Source organism: Salmo salar, chromosome ssa05 (assembly GCF_905237065.1).
Source record: "Salmo salar chromosome ssa05, Ssal_v3.1, whole genome shotgun sequence".
NCBI classification, from domain to species: Eukaryota; Metazoa; Chordata; class Actinopteri; order Salmoniformes; family Salmonidae; genus Salmo; species Salmo salar.
In genome coordinates this window covers 64,583,533-64,606,835 of record NC_059446.1, presented here as the reverse complement: position 1 = coordinate 64,606,835, position 23,303 = coordinate 64,583,533, and the positions used below count along the sequence as shown (strand labels likewise).

General features: G+C 42.2%; 2 protein-coding genes across 4 annotated transcripts; both read right to left on the bottom strand.

Annotated features, from left to right (window-relative positions):
- Positions 1–210: 210 nt before the first annotated feature.
- LOC106605534 (matrilin-2) lies at positions 211–11,052 on the bottom strand. 3 transcript variants are annotated; one of them, XM_014201301.2, is made up of 13 exons: positions 10,898–11,052; positions 9,356–9,543; positions 7,319–7,527; positions 6,152–6,515; positions 5,907–6,029; positions 5,426–5,554; positions 4,333–4,455; positions 3,811–3,933; positions 3,521–3,643; positions 2,105–2,515; positions 1,820–1,972; positions 947–1,039; positions 211–702 (listed from the first exon to the last, which is right to left on the bottom strand). In XM_014201301.2, the coding sequence occupies exons 2-13, from the start codon at positions 9,492–9,494 to the stop codon at positions 647–649; spliced, it is 2,046 nt and encodes a 681-aa protein (XP_014056776.1). In that variant the 5' UTR covers positions 9,495–9,543; positions 10,898–11,052; the 3' UTR covers positions 211–646. The 3 variants fall into 3 exon arrangements, with proteins under 3 accessions (XP_014056776.1, XP_014056774.1, XP_014056778.1); XM_014201299.2 differs by having other exon boundaries at positions 9,356–9,495; positions 10,898–11,040; XM_014201303.2 differs by lacking the exon at positions 5,907–6,029 and having other exon boundaries at positions 9,356–9,495; positions 10,898–11,040.
- A 1,014-nt stretch (positions 11,053–12,066) lies between these two features.
- Positions 12,067–22,917, bottom strand: LOC106605533 (lysosomal-associated transmembrane protein 4B). Its single transcript, XM_014201298.2, has 7 exons — positions 22,483–22,917; positions 21,592–21,703; positions 20,433–20,506; positions 19,935–20,057; positions 19,646–19,744; positions 16,747–16,842; positions 12,067–13,393 (listed from the first exon to the last, which is right to left on the bottom strand). Exons 1-7 carry the CDS (start codon positions 22,573–22,575, stop codon positions 13,310–13,312), a joined length of 681 nt encoding a protein of 226 aa, XP_014056773.1. The 5' UTR covers positions 22,576–22,917; the 3' UTR covers positions 12,067–13,309.
- Between the last annotated feature and the right edge of the window lie 386 nt (positions 22,918–23,303).

The window sequence follows — 23,303 nt, the reverse complement described above, 5'->3', positions numbered from 1 at the left end:
CTACTGTAGTTGGTAGAGAGTTGTGTGGTATTGAGGTCTCTTGATGAATTTATAGATGGGTCTATATGACCTAGTCTATTAACTGGAGAACGAGAACTCCCCACTGTAGTGGGCTGGATAGAGAATCCTCTTCTTGTTATTCTCACTATCTCTCTGTGTGTGCTATTGTTTTGTGTTTGGGGTTTGGTGTTCCGAAAAGTACAATACAAGCAAGATCAACAGGGATTTTATTCAGAACAGCAATAGAAAGTATTTAGCTTGAAATACAAAGTGATTTTACTTTGATTTGTCATTACAAAATGTTGTACTGTATCTTATGCGAGTTGTATTTGGATCTATAAATTGCAGTTGTCTGCCAAATAACATTTTACTTTTAAAAATAAACACATGATACCTGAATGTAGCAAAGATATACAGTATTTTTGGCTTCACTTACTCCAGTCCACAGCCACATGCATAAATGCATAGTTTTGTTCAGAATATAAGTAGCAGTTACTGTAGAAAATATTCCATATTATATTTCAGTGTAGCTTGTTGAAATAGCTTAAAGTTTTCCCTTGAAGTTTAGTAATGCTCTTGCACCGCAGGCCGGTTGAGAAGAATCCGTTGAGGACGAACAGATGAAAACAATGTCTTTGTCCTTCCTTCATTTGTGTCCAAGCTGATTCTCAAGGGTCTCCATCCTTTTTGACACAACATCAAGTATTTACACATTAAGGAAGTTATTGATTTTAAACTAAACACATTTTTAAAGATACTGTGTGCATCCTAAATGGCAGCCTATTTCCTTTATAGTGCACTACTTTTGACCAGGGCTGATAGGACTCTAGTCAAAAGTAGCACACTCTACAGGTAATAGGGTACCATTTGGAAAGCATTCAATGTCATGGCAATATTAAAGATCTTATCTAAAGTATGTACACCACCACAGGGCTGTAAAGGATATTATTCTGGGTCAGTCTCCTAAGCTGTTCGTTGACCTGCCTCTGGAAGAGCATCACGTTCTCACACTTACACATATCTTGAGGGGAGGGTTTCTCTGTTCACAGACAGACACGGTATGGATTGTCTTTTAGGAACAGACGGACACAGATCAAGTGCAATACAATTATTCATTCCCAGAGCCTCACAACATACTGTACAATGATAGGCCTCCAATGGTATGGTTTCTGTTGTACTTCATAAAATCACCTGCAGGTGGCAGAGATGCACAGCATTTTCCCCCTGAAAATAAAGTACTTACCGGCTCCTCAATAAATTATTCCTGAAATGCAGTGCATGAGAGAAAATCGATCTAACACACATTATAAACTGGGTGGTTCAAGCCCTGAATGCTGATTGGCTGACAGCCGTGGTATACCACGGGTACGACAAAACATTTATTTTTAATCCTGTAATTACGCTAGTAACCAGTTGATAATAGCAATAAGGCACCTCGGGGGTTTATGGTATATTGCCAATATACCACGGCTAAGGGCTGTATACAGGCACTCTGCGTTGCATCGTGCGTAAGCACAGCCCTTAGCCGTGGTATATTGGCCATATACCACACCCCCTCAGACCTTATTGCTTAAGTATAAAACATGATATGGAAGACTATAAGCACCACCTTTATAAACAATCTGATTCGTTTTAAGACTTTAGATGGGTTTTGGGGCATTTTTGTTTTAGTATTTGTATTTATAGAATTCATAATTTATTCAAGATGAGAGGATGTGTGTACTGTGCAGGAAAAGTGTGAGAAATAATTAATATTATGTAGCTGTGATGGATCTTTAATAAGAAATTTATTTTAGAGTGTGTTTTATTCATTGGGTACCTTTACATATCCGTGACTTCAATTTGTCTGTAATTTCTCCCATGTTGCTAAAATCTTCAGCATAGTACAAATGCTTATCATCTGGCTCGGAAGCAATTTCCCTGAGCTCCTCTTCGATGGCTTTACCAACACCAAGTGCATATATCGTGATACCTGGGGACGGTGAAGCAGGTCAGAAGGAAGTGAATGAATGACTCCTTTAAGAGAAGATGGTACTCTATTAAAGGCTCTTTAAATCTCTGCAATCAGATCAAGTTCAGCAAACACAACGTAAAGAAACCGTACCAGCATCCTTTGCCTTAGTGGCCCATTTCGACACATCATCCTGGGATCGTCCGTCGGTGAACACGATGCTGACCCGTGGTATGTCGGGCCTGGCCCCCTCCTTGGCAGAGAAGCTGTGCTCAAACATGTGGTGCAGGGCAGCACCCGTCATGGATCCTCTGCCCATGTACTGCATCTGCGACACGGCCCTGTTGATGTCCCGGCCTGAGCTATACTGACCCAGGATGAACTCTGTGCGGACCTTACTGGAGTACTGCAGCAGCCCCACGTGGGTGCCCGTGCCGGACACGTCCAGAGAGTCCACGATGCCGTTCACAAACTTCTTGACCAGCTCAAAGTTGGCCGGTCCCAGGCTCTTAGAGCCGTCAATTACAAATACCAGATCCATCACTCCATCTCCACACACTGCCTCTGCCATAGTAGAGACAAATAGTGTTGAGTCAATTCATGATGCCCCAAATAAACTATACCATGGCAAGACAGCAGCAGAAAGTACTACCCTACATTACTTAAACGATGTCGCTGATAGGCTAATAACTGGCTCATTTTACAATGGTCCAACATAATGAAGACCTGTGTGCCGTTCAGGGGCACAACTTTGGTTTTAGAAGTGACGGGGACATATTATTGTTATTATTCTTTTACATTTTGTTATCCAGTCAGATAAACACTCCCAACAGCCTACCTGACCGTTCGGAGGCGTCCGCATGGTCCTAAAGCACACTGTTGTTTTGTTTTGTATTACATTCCAATGATAAAACTGGGGGGGGGGGGAATGCAATTTCAGAATGTGAAGGGGACATGTCCCCCCCATCCCCAGTGAAAGTTACGCCCCTAGTGCAGGTCATATTGAATAGTAATAAGGATAATTCTCATTAATAATGGAAATGTGTGTTCTCTACTCTACTCCAGGCTTCATGGTTCCAAAGACAGTCATTTTAATGCAACATTGGGTAATAATGTGCATGAATATCCATCTACCTACCTATCGAGAACTACTCTTTATTCCTTCATGACATGTGCCTGTTACTGTCAAACAGTATGGAATATTCCTCTTAATCCAGGAAAAGAACACCCTGGACTAGAGGGAGCATCAGGATTAACCATGACCTCATAATCACACTCATCCAAATTATGTAACATATAAATACCAGGATGGAAAAACACTCAGTCACAGTCAGACCTATTATGAAAGAGGCAGTTAGGTGTATATGTGAAGGCAGTCCAACTTCCCTCAGTCACATAACCATTAATACGTAACACATTCATTCTAACAAATCAATTTAAAGGGATGTGAATCCATTGGGCCAAAACAGCATTATGCATAGAGAAGATCCTCTCATTACTGTGCAATGTCCAAAAGATCTGTTACCGCACAGCTGATAGTAAGACATGGAAGCATGGCCATGGACTTACTCTTGCAGGTTCTGTTATCAGGTCTGAGTTTGTAGCCTTCTCGACATCTACACACAAATGAATCTTCAGTGTTCACACAGTCATGCTCACACCCATGGTTACCAAGGGAACATGGATCAAGCTCTGCAGTGAGTAAAAGTGATCAGACCCAGTTGTTGAGGTCAATAAGCAAGACTTGCTAGTATGTTTAAATCTAAGTAAAATGTTGAATAAAATGTGGAATTATATTTCTGTGTATTAGGTGAGACTGAGAGCACACACTATTCTAATGTGAAGCAGGTGAGACTTACTTTTGCAGGTTTTATTATCAGGTCTGATTATGTAGCCTTCACGGCACTTACAGAAAAATACATCTTCAGTGTTCACACACTCATGTTCACACCCATGGTCGCCAAGAGCACAGCGGTCAATCTCTGAGAGGTGTTAGTCACATCGGATACAGAGATAGAAACAAGGCAGGAGAGAGAAAGGGACAAAGCATACTAATATTGTTTCAGGGAATTAACACTTCGACACTGTTATATAGAAATATAACAGTGACTCACATATTCACTACATTCAACAAATAAATACATTACAAATGTTTTCCTCAACACTGCCCACACAGTGAGCACAGCACTCTGTTGTTGAGTCCTCCAGGGACTGATATGTTGAATGAACAGTTTATGATTGGTTGATTTGTTAGATTAAATCTATTTTAAACCATTTTTAGAGGTGTACTGGCACTGCCATCTCAGGAGGGGGACGTTGAGTACAGTGTTGTTAATAGCACAGTAACACAGTTCATATAACCAGAGGAGTGATGAACTTACTGCTGCAGGTCTTGCCATCGAGGTTGAGAACATAGCCCCTCGTGCATCTACAGATGTAGGACTCAGGAGAGCTGACACAGTCATGCTGACAGCCATGGTTCCCCAGGTCACAGTAATCTATTTCTGAGGGGAAAAGGTAGAGACACACATAGATTGGCTTGAATTCATACATTATTCTCAGGATGTTAACAAGAGATAAAGGAGTGAATAGGTGCCTTTAATTTAGAATTTTTTTCTTCTCCCTGTAATACCAGTTGTTTCTGCCTATTTGTTTTAAGCGCTTACAGTTTTGATTAACCCACAGGACTCTGAAATCAATATCCAAAATGTGTTAGGATTGTAATACACTCAAGAGGTGTGCTTTCTGAAGTTAATAAAAATGTTTATTGTGCAATTTACATCGGAACATACACTCTTAGAAAAAAAAGGTGCTATCTAGAACCAAAAAGGGTTGTTCGGCTGTCCCCACAGGAGAACCCTTTGAAGAACCCCTTTTGGGTTCCATGTAGAACCCTTTCCACAGATCAAACCAGATGGAAGCCTGGCTGTGTTATGATCCCTTGGTATTCTGACACCCTGGACACACTCCCCCATATGTCAGCAGCCAGTGAGATGATTCAAAAAGCACACTTCCTCTTGGAGATCTCCCCTATGCTACTCTGAAGTCTGAAGTTCCACTAGAGAACTAGGGGCATGTCCAAATGTGGGTGGACTTGGACCTCCGTCTGGCAACAATATAGACCAAATACTGTATTAGAGTTGGACTGATCTGGGACATTCATCCCTTCAACTGCTTAAAGAACTGATTGTGAACACTACAATAGTCAAGCATAGTTACATCACTGAGCCAGTCCATGGACTGAAATGTAACCCAAAACAAATTATTTATTGTTTTCAGTATAATAGACCATCAGATTTGAGCAATGAAAGGACAGGTGGAAAATCTGGAATTCAGGTTAACCTTCACAAGCAGATAAATTACTTGTTTTCAGAGTAAATTCATCGTTTTTTTCTATGTTAACTTTAGTCATAACCACAAAAAATAAATAAATAAAGAGCGAACGAACGGTAGAGGAAAAATGAAGAATCTCACTTCGGCACGTTCTCGCGTCCTCGCTGAGTTCATACCCAAGCCTGCAGCGGCACTCGTAGCCGGGTACCCCTGGCACATTGGCACAGATATGGGCACAGCCATGGTCCATCACATCACACGGGTCTTCCGCTACAGAACCAGGAGGACCACAACATAGGCAAAGACAGGATTTAATGCTACTGCTGTAGCTAACCCTTACCCTAACCCTTACCCTAACCCTTACCCTAACCCTAACCCTTACCCTATGCCTCTGCTGCTGCTCCTGCTATTCTACCAGCCCTAGCACTGCACCGTCTCAGGCAAACCCTAACCCAGCCAGCTAGACCCCACTGATTCTGATTTACACCACTGACTTTTTTCCTTGTTCCCCACTAGTGAATTTGTCTGTCCAAAAGCAACATATTTCCATGTTCTTAGTCAAATGATGTGGTCAAGCCTGTTATAATAGAGTTGAGCACAGTCGACTAAGTTGCTCACTCACTGCGGCAGGTCTTGCCATCAGAGTTAAGGGTGTAACCCTTTCTACACCGGCACATGTAGGAGGCTGGGGTGCTCACACAGAGGTGATCACACTGATGGTCCATCACAGAGCACAGGTCTGTACCTAATACATACACATACACACACATACACACACACATCCATACAAATAATAAATCCTTAGAATCTCCATCAATATAATAATTAAAGCACGAGTGTATCGAGAGATGAACAGAGAGAAAACACCTCCACACAGATTGGACTGGAAGACAGAGGTGAGGGTCTCTATCTGGCTGAAGTTGGCCACCAGGTACACATGCTCCGAGTGGGGCTCACTCCCGATGGCCCGCAGCGTGTTCATATCCACCCTGCCCACACCGATGGCGAAGATCTGGATGCCCGCCTGCCGGGCCTGTGCCGCCACCTCCTCCACCGTGTCCTGGGGGCGCCCGTCCGTTACGATCATGGCGATGCGGGGGATGTGCATGTCGGCGGGCCGGGCGCCCTCTGGCTCAGTGAAGGCTGTCTCCATGGTGTACTGGATAGCCAGGCCGGTCATGGTGCCGGAGGCCAGGTGGTCCATCGCCTTCACCGCCCGCTCCACATCTGCCTTGAATACAACAGTTCTGTGTTTGTTAATGTGGGCGGGTTAGTTTTTTGGGGATTCTTGTTACAAACTGTTTCTGAGAAACTGTACTTAGAAAACCAAATAAACATATTGCAAAAAGAATAGAACAGTCCTGAATAGTCCATCTGTTTCTTCTGCTCCCAGTCTCACCACACGGCACACATTTGGGAGGAAGGAAGTTCAGCCACATTGCAACATCCCGATGGGTAGAAGGACTTTGCTCAAGGGCACAATGGCTATTCAGCTAAGTGCATTGAGAGAGAGAACCTGTTCTCTAGGCTACCTTGTTGCTGTTGGTGTCGAGACAGAACTTGTTCCCCAAACTATATTCTCAGGGGGAAAAATGGTTTCAGAAGGGTTCTTCAGCTGTCCCCATAGGAGAACACTTTTTGGTTCCAAGTAAAAAACTATTTTTGTCTCCACGTAGAACCATTTTGGGTTCCATGTAGAACCCTCTGTGGAAAGGTTTTTTAAATGGAACCCAAAATGGTTCTACTTGGAACCAAAAGGGTTCTACCTGGAGCCAAAAAGGGTTTCACCTCGAACCAAAAAGGGACAGCCGAAGAACCCTTTAGGAACCCTAGTAAGAGTGTAGTATAGGGAGAAGGTGTTCTTCAAAAGGTTCTCCTATGGGAACAGCTGAAGAACCCTTTTAGGTTCCAGATAGCACATTGTTTTCTAAGAGTGTACCTTGCTGTTGTAGGTGTTGAGACATAACTCGTTCCCCAGGCCACCTTGCTGCGGTAGGTGTTATGGGATAACTTGTTCCCTAGGGCCTAGACTACCTTTCTGCTGTAGGTGTTGAGGGAGAACTCGTTCTGCACCACGCTGCCGTACTGCAGCAGCCCGACGCGCGTCGCCTCCGGCCCCACATCCAGGAAGGCCAGGATGTTGGTGATGAAGATCTTGACCTTCTCGTAGTCGCTGGGACGCACGCTGCGGGAGCTATCGATGATGAACACAAAATCCAGGGGCTTCCCTTTACACAGGCTCTCTGGGGAAAGACACAGGCATTACTGGAGGTACAGTAGACCAGGCCTACTATATGTGATAATTACACAGGCTCTCTGGGGGAGAACACAAAGAAAGCCTTAATGGAAGTATTGTACTGTATATAGGCTTAATGTAACTCTAATATAGTATTTACAGGGGCTCTCTGAGGAACATACAGATAATCTGACTGGAAGTAGTCTTACTATACTGTATATAACTGATATTTACATGGGCTCTCTGTATGAAGAAACCAAAAGTTGGGTCTTACTTAAAGTACTGTAGTACATAATTCTGACACTATCTGGTTGATTCTTTCTTTTTGAGTTTGGACAGTGATTATTACTTTGTGTGCTCAGTCAGTCTGAGAGCAGAGGAAAGATTCTGAGTTCTCTAGTCTCCAGTAATAATCTGTAGGTCAGTCAACACTAAACTAAGCCTGGGAAAAGACAAGAAGAAACACTTCTACATTCTCATATATTCCTCTAGAGAGGACCAGTTTCCCTGGTCAGACATTCATTTCACATGATCTTTACTGTGAGGGGAAATACAGACCTATTATGAATATACATACTGTACATGTGCACACACATATGGTCTGTATATTCCATTATATTGTACTGTATGTCCCATTATATTGTACTGTATGTCCCATTATATTGTACTGTATGTCCCATTATATTGTACTGTATATTCCATTATATTGTACTCTATATTCCATAATATTGTACTCTATATTCCATTATATTGTACTGTATGTCCCATTATATTGTACTATATATTCCATTATATTGTACTCTATATTCCATTATATTGTACTCTATATTCCATTATATTGTACTGTATGTTCCATTATATTGTACTGTATGTCCCATTATATTTATTGTACTGTATATTCCATTATATTGTACTGTATGTCCCATTATATTGTACTGTATGTCCCATTATATTTATTGTACTGTATATTCCATTATATTGTACTGTATATTCCATTATGTTGTACTGTATATTCCATTATATTGCACCGTATGTCCCATTATATTGTACTATATGTCCCATTATATTGTGCTATATGTCCCATTATATTGTACTGTATATTCCATTATATTGTACTCTATATTCCAATATATTGTACTCTATATTCCATTATATTGTACTGTATGTCCCATTATATTGTACTGTATGTCCCATTATATTGTACTGTATATTCCTTTATATTGTACTGTAAATCCCATTATATTGTACTGTAAATCACATTATATTTATTGTATGTCCCATTATATTTATTGAACTGTATATTCCATTATATTGTACTGTATATTCCATTATCTTGTGCTGTATGTCCCATTATATTGTACTATATGTCCCCCCACTGTAGTACTGTGCGCCTCCAATAGTCTGTTCTGGACTTGGGGATTGTGAAGAGACCTCTGGTGGCATGTCTTGTGGGGTATGCATGGGTGTCTGAGCTGTGGGCTAGTAGTTTAAACAGACACCTCGTGCATTCAGCATGTCAACACTTCTTACAAAAACAAGTAGTGATGAAGTCAATCTCTCCTTCACTTTTAGCCATGAGAGATGTACATGCATATTATTAATGTTAGCTCTTCGTGTACATTTAAGGGCCAGCCGTGCTGCCCTGTTCTGAGACAATTGTAATTTTCCGAGGTCCATCTTTGTGGCACCTGACCGCACGACTGAACAGTAGTCCAGGTGTGACAAAACTAGGACCTGTAGGACCTGCCTTGTTGATAGTGTTGATTGTGACACAAACCACAGTATTTAGCTAGCCCCACATTTCCTTTAGTACCAGTAATCTCTGCTGGTCTTACCCACTGAGTTGGACTGGACGGCCGAGTCATTGCGTCCTCTGGACAGGACGGATGGTCTGGGACGGCGTCTGTCACTGGGGTCCACTCGGACTGCATCGCAGCAGAGCAGGCAAAAGAGCCCGAGGGTCAGAGACCTCATCCTTGACCAGGGGGACCCACGGACAAATGGGTGGACAGACAGACAGCAGCTGGTAAAACAATTGCAGAGACAACCAACTCAACCTCCAGTCACCTCATTAACCCAGAATGGTTGCCATGTCACAGCCGTACAGTACGATTAGGGCTTTGTCCCAAATGGCCCCCTATTGTCTATAATGGTCAAAAGTAGTGCACTTTATAGGGAAAATGGTGCCACTTAAGACGCAGCCTACAGCTACAACGTATACAGCACATTCCAGACCCACGCTACCAGTGAGGGAGGTCCACAATCTAATACAAAAACATGCACCAGTTCCCTTCACTTTATGAGCTGAAATGTAACATTGGCTGCTCCTGGGTGTCTTCCCACAGAGTTATTAATACATGGAACAAAACTCCACTCTGAGTTGAGATGTTTAGGTGATACAGGTGGTTTGCAGTGATTTAAAGTGGTCCATAATACACAGCAAACTGTTCCTCTGTCAGCTCTCTGCAGAGCCATCTGTTATTGTTCCCATTTAGACCGCTTCATACACCCTGCTGCTACACACAACACACAGGCAGCTGTTGACTGTACAGGCCATTCTTGAAGACATACAGTAGTTGTGTTCCATAGCTTAAAGAGACATAGCCATGCCCATTCTAGAACACATATACCTGTGTTCCATTTAACTAGGCAAGTCAGTTAGGAACAAATTCTTATTTACAATGACGGCCTACACCGGCCAAACCCAGATGGCGCTGGGCCAATTGTGCGCCGCCCTATGGGACTCTCAATCACAACCGGTTGTGATACAACCTGGATTCAGGGTATCTGTAGTGACGCCTTAGGGCCTGAGATGCAGTGCCCGAGTGACAAGCTGATTACACTGAGTTGTTCCTTAGTCTGTTCACAGGTCTGAGCTGCAAAGGTGTATTAGACATGTTTATGATGACTGTCAGTGACCTGAAGCAAGCAGGGTCACACACTCATGGAACATCCTGTTCAACTACCACAGCTGCACAAGCATTAGGTACGTGAAAGCAAGTGAAAACAAGAGCCAGCACATGCCAGAGATCGATACAACAGCTGTTACTATTACTCATTCAGTCTGAACTTGAAAAGGAAGATGGACCATATACAAGTGGAGTCCTAAAAAAACATAATTACAAACTACAGTATTTTTTTTTCGTTTTGTCATGGCCGTATTGTATCTTGTCATCTTATGTTGAATCTCAATCAAACACAGTCTGATGTGGAATCTGAATCATGTTTACTATAGGTTTACTTCTATTAAAAAAATGTAAGTCATCTTCGAGCTCAGATTCTGTGTGGTAAACACTACATCTGTCATGGGGTTTCATGCTGCAGTGTGACATCACTACCTATTGAAAATAACATCAAAATATCAAAAGTCTCCTTACCTTAATATCACAATAAAGTTTTGTGAAAAGATCTGTCAGTATATCTAAATTAAATGTTTTAAAAAGAAGTAAAGCAGGAAAAGGAAATCCACCTGAGCGAGTGAGTCAAGCTGGTGACTGTTGTGGTTGTGCAGTCAGTCAGAGAATATGCAGATGTCCTTTAGCTTTCTCTCCCTCTCTCTCTTTGCACATGCATTAGACTTGCCCCCTCTCCTCTGGGACTGACTGCTTCTGTATTTACTCTTAGCTGCCTTACCTCAGTCAGGCTCTAACCTGGGAAGGGAAGCCTCATATTTGAGACATTATTTGGAGAGAAAAAAATTGTATGGATCAAATCTTCATGTTTTCATACAGTAGGTTATCAGTTTAAACTATCATTTAAGTATGTGAATCACAAACAAGACATCTTCAACTGAGCCGACTAAGCATTTTGGTAACCATAAATATGTGAAATAGTGACCCTTAATCAAACAGATATCCCATCTATTGTTCTTACATCTGACAAATAGCGTTGTGAAAAGGCGATAAGTGTCTCTACAACTCAACTGTACATTTTTCAAAGTAAATGACAAGCGTATTGTTTTGCCAATGGTCAGATAGTTCAACTACTGTACTGTGGTCCTGGTCCAATGGTGGTCCAAGCTACAGTGAAAGGTTATTGTACCTGGAAGACGTCTGGATGAACTCTCCACATTGAACAGAAGGAAACAGTAAGGCAGCAGTTTATGGAAAAGGGGTCTAAAGCAGTGTGTTCAGTGCTCTTAACGTCAGTCATCCTGAAAATAGACTACCTGTCTTACACTGACAACGTTATGGCCCTAACAGCTCTTAAAGTCAATGGCCAAATAGTTTCCAAGTTTCCTAGAGAATTTCCGTTATTCAGGTTTATGAGGTAAGGAAAGGATGACAGAATTAGTGCCAGTTGAATAAAAAACGAGGTCTTTTAGTCCTTGACTTTTCCCTTTGGTTGTCATCTCATAGGCCTACCAAGCAATGATGTAATGTAACACAATAATACTATACTGGATTTGTCTCAAACCACTTTTAAAAAACAAAACCGTAGCCCCTGCCTTAGAACTGACAGTGTACAACATATTACAATGAGATGCACAGTAAATACACACAGCATGACACTTATGAATCCAAAATAAAAACACAAGATCTGTCCGTCAATGAAATGTGTTTTTAATGGACAAATAAATATAACTTCAGTGTCTTTCTATGCTGCAGCAGCAGACGGTTAAATGTGACTGAGTCCTCAGAGGACATCCCCTGTTTGGGGAACAGCTTGCCAATAACTGCATCCGGCAGAGCAGACCGATCTACTTACAGTGGCTTAATTGAAAAAACAGGACCACCACTTTTTCCTTTATTGGAATCAACACAGACATAAGATCAAATGTACAAGTCCTAAAACTCAACCTTTAAAATAAAGGTCAACTCAACACTGTCCTGTTGTAATAATTCAGGATAATGACAGTTTTCTACACACACTAAACAATAACGTACGAGTAACTTGGTGATATGACTTCTGCTCTTCGATCATGTCAGTTAGATTACAGGCAGGTGCTTTAAATCTTTGGAATCCTTCCGTGCAGAGCAACACTTCATACATTCTGTCAGTGCACCCTATCAGAAAGGAAGTTGTTTGTAAAGGCAATCCAACAACGAACAGTGATCATGAGTCGAGGATACAATCCTCATTTGCCTGTTTTCAGATCTGTGTGTGCTTTAGCCAACTCCTCTGACTGTAATCGTCATGCCATACATGACAACACACACACAGATCTGGGACCAGACTAAATCATGGGCAAGAATAAAAACAATTTGGGGGGGGGGGTTGCAGTGCCTGATTTGATTTGTGTAGGTCTCTCACAAGTACTTGCTTCATAGACCATGGAAACACGTTTCTGGTGGGTGGCCTTTGGACTAGGACTGACAGTAGAGAACATGTAGAAGCACAGCTTAGTACAAACAAGAAAAATACATCTGCTATTACACTCACTACTAGCGCTCTCATATTTTAACTCTGTTGCATATCACTTTCCTGCTCGATGTTTCAACTGTAGATCAGTGAAAATAAATAACTCCAAATAAACAGTATAATGTTAAACAGTATCACGTTAAACAGTACCACAGTAACAGGTAAGTAAGTAAATGTGTGTTGGTTAAATGTTTTGGAAAGAATCAGTAGTATTGGGGCCTGGGTCAAAGTATATATATTTTTAAACTTCATTCAAATACTGCTAACACCACACACCCAGTGTGACAGTTATCAAATGCCAACTAGAAAAAGCATAGTGTATTGAAAAGAAAACAAATAATATTTGTTGACCCAGGTCTGGTTGGAATGTCAGGTTGCTGTAGTAACAAGGGGCTCCAGTCGGTCAGCAGAACAGCGGCCCAGGTTCTTCATGCTATGTAGGGTGCCCCGTAGGGGGGAGGAGCGTTCTTGGATGGAATAGCCATGGTGTCATCGTATGGGGGTAACAGTACCTGGGAATACAGAATAAAGGGTGATCAAGACCAGTCTTCTAACGTGTGACTGACAACAGAACACAAAGTGCTATTTAACTGTTTGACATGGTTAGAATATATTGGTTTTCATCACTGGCAAAGACTACAAGCAGTAATATAGTAGGCTGCATATCGGTCTAACAGCAGTTGGTCAAATATACTCGAGGATAAAGTGAAAATAGTGTGAGTTCCCAGAAGTGACACGATGGTCATATATAGAGAGGATGACAGAGGATTTCAAAACAGATCTGTAATGATTATATAATAGTCTGGATGGGAGAACAGAGAGAAATGAGAGAAGACGAAGAGGGAGAAAGGGAGACCATGAATGAATAGGGTACAAGTTTATTGAGAGGCCAAATCTATAGAGAGGGTCATGAATGAATGTGGTCCAAATCTATTGGAGCAGATCCAGACTGAAATCAGTGAAGTGAAACAGTTTGGATTCCAGGCTGTGACTGTGGTTCTCAGGCAGCAAGTAAAGTCCACTGCAGACCACATTCACATCCTATCTGACTGACATGAGTCAAGTTCAGTCAGCCAGTTCCTCTATGTCTTTGATGAGGTAAAGTAGAACTCAGTCTCAGATGTTCTCTCTTCAGACTACTACACTATCTCTCTGGGAAACACACCAAATACTATCATGTGAAGTAAGTGTAAGAGTGTGAGTGTGAGTGTGTGTGTGTGTGTGTGTGTGTGTGTGTGTGTGTGTGTGTGTGTGTGTGTGTGTGTGTCTCAGATATATGTAACCCATCCTGGTTTTCCTACTGACACAGAGACATACTGTAGGCAACATCTATGATTCAATGCATTTTCGATGGACAACACCGGCAGAGGATACTGTAAAATATGGTTAGAGTATGCCATTGTCATCCTCACACACAACAGTAAGGCACTAGTTAGGGGCATAATGGCATTACAGCCCAGACTGGAGTCCATGTCATGGTGGACCTTTCTGATCTCAGACCAGTGATTTAACACTACACATTGTGCTTGATGTCCTGAAGCTATAGTTTATGGGGTGGTTTCCCGGACACAGATTAGGTCCAGTCCTGGACTAAAAAGCAATGTGTGTGTGGAAAACCGCCCACTCGGTGGCTCCGCTCAGTCCAGACATACCGACTTTCCTAATGTGGAAGACATCACATCTACAGTAGGCTATCCCCATTATTGTCTTACGTCAGATAGCGCGACTCCATCTGCTCTGATGGAGGGCTTAGTGTCGTGTAGGAGTGACGCCACCTGTCGGAAGGCAATGCAGTATCCCTGATTATAATAACCTGTCAATAATACACAGATGGCTGCAGTCTACCTTTATACATGAAGCGTGCACTCGGTCAATCCCCACTATAGATTTAAAAGGAATGGACTGGTGTAGGAAACTCCCTCTAAATCCCTCAATCCACAGCATTTAAGTTCAGGAGGGGAGTGAGGGAGTGCACACTTCAGGAGAGAAGTAGAGAATCAGAACACTCCCATAGACTGGTGGACTACCAGAATATTTTCTGACCACTTGCCCACTGGAAGCCTTAATTGAAAAGCCTAGACCTACGGAATGCATGGCAGGCAGTATGTTGTTTTTCTAGCACAATTATTTTTTCTTTAAATAGGCAAGTCAATTAAGAACAAATTCTTATTTACAATGACGGCCTACCAAGAGGCAAAAGGCCTCCTGCGGGGACGGGGGTTGGGATAAAAACATAATAATTTAGAACAAAACACACATCATGACAAGAGACACCACTACATAAATAGAGACCTAAGACAACAACACAACATGGCAACACAGCATGGTAGCAACACAACATGACAACAACACGGTAGCAACACAACATGGTACAAAAACTAGATTCCGATTTTTGGTCGGAGGGGATGGTCTGGGGGCCGGTACATAAAAATGATTTATACACTGCAAATTGACCACAACTAAGCCCAAAAAGAGATCGTATCACATATGTCCATTTTAAGCTGAAACAGTAAAAACTTGCGGGCCACCTATAGCCGACCCGTGGTCTCCATGTTCAAAACAAACCATGAGCATCATGAACCATTCGTAGTGGGTTGGAATTTAAGGTTTAAATTCTGGGGACAAATAAAAATCTAATTTACATAAGCCTACGTCATCCCTTTTAGATATCAAACTTGTAAATTACAACATTATATAGTGACACATTCTACTGGTAGAACAAAAAGTCCTGACTCTCATCGTAGAAGTACAAACACTGTTCTGACAACTCCTCACTCTCCTCTCCTACACCTGCATTGTGACATCACACAGTAGTCCTCTTCCCCCAGGCTAGCTGGATGAGCAGTGCTGCAATGGTCTGATCGCTAAACCAGATCCTTGCCATGTTTTCAGGCTGTATTTTTCCCCTCCCCTGGTTCAACAGTGGATAACGCGTTGTAATATCTGCAGCGGAAGCAGAGGATAAGCGACCAGGTGGCTAAGCTTTGGCTATGATTGATAGAGAGATAGATAGATAGATAGAGATAGATAGAGATGGAGAGAGACACAGATCTTTTCATTGAGTAGGTGGCCAATGTACTGTAGCCATATTAATGAGTTTGCCAGTGTGGACTGGAGCCTCATCCACGCAAAGCCCCTTACTACAGCCCAACTTACCACAACTTTATACTTCCTTCCTACTCTGACATGATGGCTTTACTGTTGGAATGCACTCTCCCTCACCGTCTTAAGGGGAACCTAACCTACGCATAATATGAACCTGATCTGTGACCTGGAATAAGTGAATCTTTTTTCCATTGGATGTGAGGTTTCTATGCTTTCTTTGTAAACACACAATAGCGTCACACCGAGATAAATCTATCACAAAAAAAATATTTATCTTAAGATTTCTCCAGAATGAAAAGCACAAAGCAGAGGGAGTTTATGAGGAAGGGAAGGATGGGTAATTATAGAATAGATGAGATATATCATATGAATACAAAGAGATATATTATGATAGTACAGCACTGGTAAACATCGAGATTGTTTTCAACTTCGCAAGCAAAGGGTTAGAGTGAATAACGGAAACAGTATATTTTTTCAGCTGCTGTTTGAGTTGGAAATTACAACATATTATTGTAGGAGTAAATGCAGTGTCGATATTTGTGGAAAAATATAACTGTCAAAAAGGTGGTTAGCATTCACAGAGGTGGTTTCTTTCAAACCCAACTAACTGAACAGAGGAAATATACTACATTGTATTACCCTGTAGTAACTACAGCAGACTTTTAGAAGAAAGAAAATGAACCCACCATGTCATAATGTAGGAATTGTCATTTATGTACTGTACAGCAATTGAAACAGATGCTTGTATCCTGTGACTTACCGTGGTGTCATTAGTAGTGACGTATATCAGGACTTCTGTGGTGCTTCTTGCACGCACATACCGGTAGCAGTTCCACACACACGCTATCAGGTACGCCTGCAAAGGGAAAACCATTATCAAAGACATGTCAGCTGTTGATGAAGTTAAGGTACAGTATATGTCAAAGGCTAAATATGAATCTTAATCCAAAGGGGTACTGTATAATTAATTCAGAAAGCGTTAAGATTCAATCTCCAGCCCAATGCAGAGGGGTTTCATTCATTCACAAAATTACAAGACTCAATGTCCAGTCCATTGCAGAAAGGTATAGTATAGTATAGTAGAGCTCATTCAGGAGAGTGGCACAAAAACAAGCTCAGGTAGCTTTCTGGGGTTCTGCTCTGTCCAGCCAAACAACACCATCTGGTAAAGCAGTCGGCTCCTATAAAACAGACTAGGACTGAGCTCAGCTTTATATATACACAGTGCATTCGGAAAGTATTCAGACCCATTGACTTGGTCCACATTTTGTTATGTTACAGCCTTATTCTAAAATTGATTAACCCCCCCCCAATCTACACACAATACCCCATAATGACAGAGCAAAAATGTGGTTTTTAGAATTTGCACATTTATATATAACATTTACATATGTTTTCAGACCCATTACTCAGTACTTTGTTGAAGCACCTTTGGCAGCGATTAAAGCCTCGAGTCTTCCTGGGTATGACGCTACAAGCTTGGCACATCTACAATTGGGGAGTTTCTCCCATTCTTCTCTGCAGATCCTCTCAAGCTCTGTCAAGTTGGATGGGGAGCGTCGTTGCACAGCTATTTTCAGGTCGGGTTCAAGTCCGGGCTCTGGCTGGGCCACTCAAGGACATTCAGACTTGTCCCAAAGCCATTCCCGCGTTGTCTTGGCTGTGTGCTTAGTGTCATTGTCCTGTTGGGAGGTGAACCTTCACCCCAGTCTGAGGTCCTGAGCGCTCTGGAGCAGGTTTTCATCAAGGATCTCTGTACATTGCTCCATTCATCTTTTCCTCGATCCTGACTAGTCTCCCAGTCCCTGCCGCCGAAAAACATCCCCACAGCATGATGCTGCCACCTCCATGCTTCACCGTAGGGATGGTGCCAGGTTTCCTCCAGACGTGACGCTTGGCATTCAGGCCAAAGAGTTCAATCCCTGGTTTCATCAGACCTGATAATCTTGTTTCTCATGGTCTGAGAGTTCATTATGTGCCTTTTGGCAAACTCCAAGTGTGCTGTCATGTGCCTTTTACTGAGGAGTGGTTTCCGTCTAGCCACTCTACCATAAAGGCCTGATTGGTGGAGTGCTGCAGAGATGGTTCTCCTTCTGGAAGGTTCTCCCATCTCCACAGAGGAACTCTGGAGCTCTGTCAAAGTGACCATCGGGTTCTTGGGCAACTCCCTGACCAAGGCCCTTCTCCCCCGATTGCTCAGTTTGGCCAGGCGGCCAGCTCTAGGAAATGTCTACGTGTTCCAAACTTCTTCCAATTGAGAATAGTGGAGGCCACTGGGTTCTTGGGAACCTTCAATACTACAGAAATGTTTGGAACCCTTCCCCAGATCGGTGCCTTGACACAATCCTGTCTCGGAGCTCTACGGGCAATTACTTCAACCTCACGGCTTGGTTTGTGCTCTGACATGCTCTGTCAACTGTGGGACCTTTTATAGACAGGTGTGTGCCTTTCCAAATCATGTCCAATCAATTGAATTTACAACAGGGGGACTCCAATCAAATAGTAAAAACACCTCAAGGATGATCAATGGAAACAGGATGCACCTGAGCTCAATTTCGAGTCTCATGGCAAAGGGTCTGAATACTTATGTAAATAAGGTATTTGTTTTTTTATGTGCAAACATTTATAAAAACCTGTTTTCGCTTTGCCATTATCGGGTATTGTGTGTAGATTGCTTAAGAAAATGTTTTATTAAATCAATTTTAGAATAAAAAGTGGAAAAAGTGAAGGGGTCTGAATACTTTCCGAACGCACTGTTTATCCCACTGCACACGCAACTTCAATGAATTGACACCTCTGTCAATTTCACGGGCTCTTCAACAATATGCAGTAAAAACTGTAGACCTCCATATGGTACATACTGTCTATAGACATTCTGTAAGAGATTCCAAAAGACAATACTCAACGTGCTAAACTCACATACAATCGTGGATGTCACTACTGGTAGAGGGAGCAGCATCTATACAGAACAGTTATCACTCACTGACAGCTGAGCTCGGTATCAACCCTTACTTTTGGATTGGACCAGAAGTAATAGAAACGTGTGGTCATCCTCATTATTATAGCATGTTTGCATTAAGATGCTCTCAGTAAGGCATCTCCACAGTTTTACATGGTGACACAGAGCCTTACTGAAGTTGATCAAAATAAACCACATCCTCTTTCAATCTGTTTCCCTCCATCTGGATGGTCTTTGTACGACACAGGAGCTCTGTAGCAGCAGCCTAATAGAACTAGCAGGCCTTTTAGAGGGGCTTTTACAATGCCATAAAACAGAGTTGTATAGTGTGGTGGGACGTTGGCAGTTGGCATCATCTGACAGTCTGTCAGAGCTAATGTGAAAGCTCTCTAACCTGGATGGGCCAAGAGCAACACTGACGAGGGCACTGCCTCAATGGCTCCCATTATAGTGTTATGAAAACAGCAGCCTTGTGAAACGGCTCCTGCCAGGCGTTTGAACCGCTGCAGAATCCTCTGTCCGTCCGCAAGGGTTTCTGCCATAAAAATTACCTGAATAACTCCTCCAGATGAGCACCATTTTCCTCTCTCACACAGCATAAGCACTGTTTAGTCACTTATACAGTAAGTAACACAAATGATACAATGTGTTAGGAATCTGTGGTAGGGATATTTGTGTGTGTCAGTTCAGTAGCAGTTACCTTGAAGGTGAGAATGCATCCGATAAAGAGGAGCACGATGAAGACCAAGCACACGTTGCTCATGGCCATGATGTCCTCTTTGTAGGGGAAGTTCTCAGGCTGTGAGGGTGACACCAGACAGACAGACTAAATCAGCTGCAGTGAGATTGGGGGTAAAGAATGTGGTGGCTACATCCAAAATGGCACCCAATTCCTTATATGGTGCACTATCTAGTGCATTATACATGCAATAGAGTGTCATTTCAGGCACTTTATTAGAATAAGAGTTTGACTTCGGAGTCCTTCTTACCAGCTGTTGGAGGTAATCTTGTATGGTGTTGGGGTAGACCACAATACTAACAGCCACCAGGGTGTTCAGTGCACAGTCAAAGACTTGGTAGCAGAAGAATGGGATGATCCAAGCAGCATGTTGCTGAAACAGGAAAAACAGTTTCATGTTAGCCACGAGAGAATAGCATCTGAAGAGCTGCAGCTGCAGGAAAGGCTAATATATCTATCTGAAAAAACAAAGATTCAAACAAAACGTTCTGACCGATGCATTAAACGTAAATCAATGTGTTTCTAGTGGGAGGTTTGGTGAACTTACTCCAGTGGGACGCAGCCATTCAAGACCATGTCTGTAAATCTTGATTTGAAAGTTGTTTTTTAAACTACATTTGGACAATAACGTTTAAACTATATTTGGACGATCCTCTTAGTGTCTTCATCTGTATTCATTCTTATGAGAGCAGACATAGTATACCAGTACAAGCAACAGCAGAACGCTATTGACGTGACGTTTGCTTACCTTATACGCACCGTAGGTCGCCATCCCAGAAATTAGGATCATCAGCAACGAGATCGCTGAAGCAATACACATGTCTGGAATAGAAGGGAAATCATACTGTATACAAGGTCTGCATTCTAATAAATTAATTACTGTAGTAAATGATGAAAAAAAATCACTTGGTGTTTTGTCCTTGGGTGGTGATTGAATTCATCTCACAGTAATTTATAAGCTTATAATAAACTCAGCTCATTCCTAGTTTGACACTGATGTGAACATGACCCAACTTGCTCTGTGTAGATGTAACCTGATCTTGATACTATGACACTGAGGGGATTTCACAGAAAACAGAAATACTATGTCACCGACTGTCAGCGTCACAGTAATCCTGTCCATCTGTGCACAGCCCAGAGAACACAGTAGTCTGCTCCGACAGAACACAGTAGTCTGCTCCGACAGAACACAGTAGTCTGCTCCGACAGAACACAGTAGTCTGCTCCGACAGAACACAGTAGTCTGCTCCGACAGAACAGAACAAAAGCCAGTCTGCTTTAGTTCTGTAACTAGCCTGAACTGAATCACTGCCTGCCTCGTAGAAATGTGCAGGTCCACCTATCATGGCACATTGATTTCAACAGGGATGGCCGTTCTAGTAATTATATTTCTATGGCCTGCCTAATGCAGGGCCAGTTGGACCAATGGCAAAAGAGATCACAGGACCGCTTAATCTGACCGGAACTGGGTCAACTCAGTCAGTTTCAATCAGACACTACTGTACAGACAGCTGGTGGCAGACATGTTAATTTGGCCAGCATATGCCGCTACAGTTCACTTCCAACCTGGGCAAGACCTAGCTGATTTAGCAAGTTTGTGAAAATACCCAACAGAACTGAACATTAGACATGCATGCCCACGGACTGAGAGATTTGATCTGCTTTATTGTGAAGCGAGAGAAATACTGACTATTGGCTGCTTTCAGTGATATAGTGATTTATAAAACCAGTCGTTTTGGCATTGATATGTAACGCAATAGTAGTTTCCATCGTTGTCATCACATACAACAGACTGAGGAGTTGGCTAGAGCACAAACACACTGGCCCGTCAGGCTACTGAGGCGGCGTGGGCTGGCTTTTGCAACGTCACACACATCTATCCCAGCATAAAGCTGTAGGCTACTTACTGGCGTCATCCATGTCATCTAAGTCGTTAGCCAGCTCAGCGCTGGTCAGATGGTACTGGTCAGGATCACCCAGGGCCGTGACGAGGATGAGCAACACCACCGCATTGATCAGCTAAAGGACATTAGGACCATATGGACATTTAGACTGACAAACAAGATAGGAATAGGATACACATGAATAGATCAAAGTTAGGGAAAGGTTCAACAACATGAAGGAAAGGCTCAAGCATTTGATGGCATTAATCAGCTAAACACAAAGACATAAGGACCAGTCAGACTGACAGGAGGATACAGATGCATAATAATAGCTCAGCCTTTATTATAAAGGGATAACTTGCTCACCCAAATGACTTTATAGGATTCCTTACTTAGGAACTATTTGGCTGTGTTCCAGGTAAGGAAACAGTCATTTTATAATTTGAGTGAACCACCTCTAACTCAGCAATGTAGGCTGACATTCAATGTAATGTCAACATGATGGAAAGACTCCACAAGGATAGTAATGGTGCGTTAACTTTTTTATTAATTCTACATAGGCCTAGGCCCTATGTGCACAATGGAAAATTAATTGCCATAGCCTAAAGGCTTCTACCTTACACAAGACCTGTCCTGAAGGGCTGAGTGTACTGAACAATTCATGAACGTTTTTTCCCCACTGGTGTTAGGTTACGTTAACCCCTTCTTGGACTCCTTAGCGGAATAACTTGTTCGTCCATAATTAACAAAACAATACATTAAATAAATATCACTTGCAGTCAATCACAATGAGACTACTTTCTGCTGGATACAATTAACATGGGAAAATGTCCTACAAATAACAACATACCGTTTTTGTTGGTTGTTGAGCCAATCTAAAAAGTGTTATGTGAATAATAGCGACTGAATGCTCACCATATACCAAACCCCCAGGATAACCGTGCCCGTACGGACATGACAGCACAGGCAGCATCTGGTGGAATGCCATCGGTCCCACGGGGAAATCATATTTTACAATCCAAGGATGAGGAGGCACTTCACAGATATCTATATCTAACTGTTAATGATAAACAATCAAAATAGATCGACGTGAATTTCTTCTCCGGCAATTAGCGATAACAGCCTCACGCCGGCTCTAGTGATCAACTCAGGCAAGTAGCAAACATTGGAGCATGTGACCTGAGCTGGATAGGATCAAGAGCCGGTGATGTAACTAGTTGTTTCGAGAATAATGTTCCCATCATCCCTCACCAAAGCCGGGAAATTTAAATAGTTACACTGTAGCTGCCTGCTATGTTTATTGGGATATGTTGAATAAGAATATTCACACTTCACAATAATGCCTATGTTTATGATCTTTATGGTAGAAATGAACATAAAAGGGCATATTTGAGTCTATTGCATTTGGAACATTCTGACAATAAAGACAGAGGTAAAGGACAAGTATCAAACAATTTAAATAATTCAACAGACATTACTGTCCCCAATCAGGAGAAATGGAAGCAATTCACATTTCCAGAGGAAGAAAGACAAGTGGAGAAAGATTCAGGGTGCAGAATAAACATGGTCCAACATAGAACACAATACATTAAAACTGTTGGTAGAGCACATGCCTACATTACCCAACCAATTAAGGCATCAAATTGTATTCCTGATTACTGAATCATTACAAGTACATCATTGATTAAAGCAGTTTGAAACCATCCTGTCTACAGCAGGACTAAACACTACACAGT

What these genes read in the sequence shown, in the direction of transcription:
- LOC106605534 (XM_014201301.2), bottom strand. Translation starts at nt 9,494, where the DNA reads ATGAGGTCTCTGACCCTCGGGCTCTTTTGCCTGCTCTGCTGCGATGCA. An exon ending in CGTCCAGTCCAACTCAGTGG is followed by an intron (nt 7,528 to 9,355) that starts GTAAGACCAGCA and finishes GTCTTTCCCCAG; the next exon opens with AGAGCCTGTGTAAAGGGAAG. An exon ending in TAGGAGACTGACCCAGAATA is followed by an intron (nt 703 to 946) that starts ATATCCTTTACA and finishes ATGTGTAAATAC; the next exon opens with TTGATGTTGTGTCAAAAAGG.
- LOC106605533 (XM_014201298.2), bottom strand. Translation starts at nt 22,575, where the DNA reads ATGATTTCCCCGTGGGACCGATGGCATTCCACCAGATGCTGCCTGTGC. An exon ending in CGACCTACGGTGCGTATAAG is followed by an intron (nt 20,058 to 20,432) that starts GTAAGCAAACGT and finishes TTCCTGTTTCAG; the next exon opens with CAACATGCTGCTTGGATCAT. An exon ending in AAGATTACCTCCAACAGCTG is followed by an intron (nt 19,745 to 19,934) that starts GTAAGAAGGACT and finishes TCACCCTCACAG; the next exon opens with CCTGAGAACTTCCCCTACAA.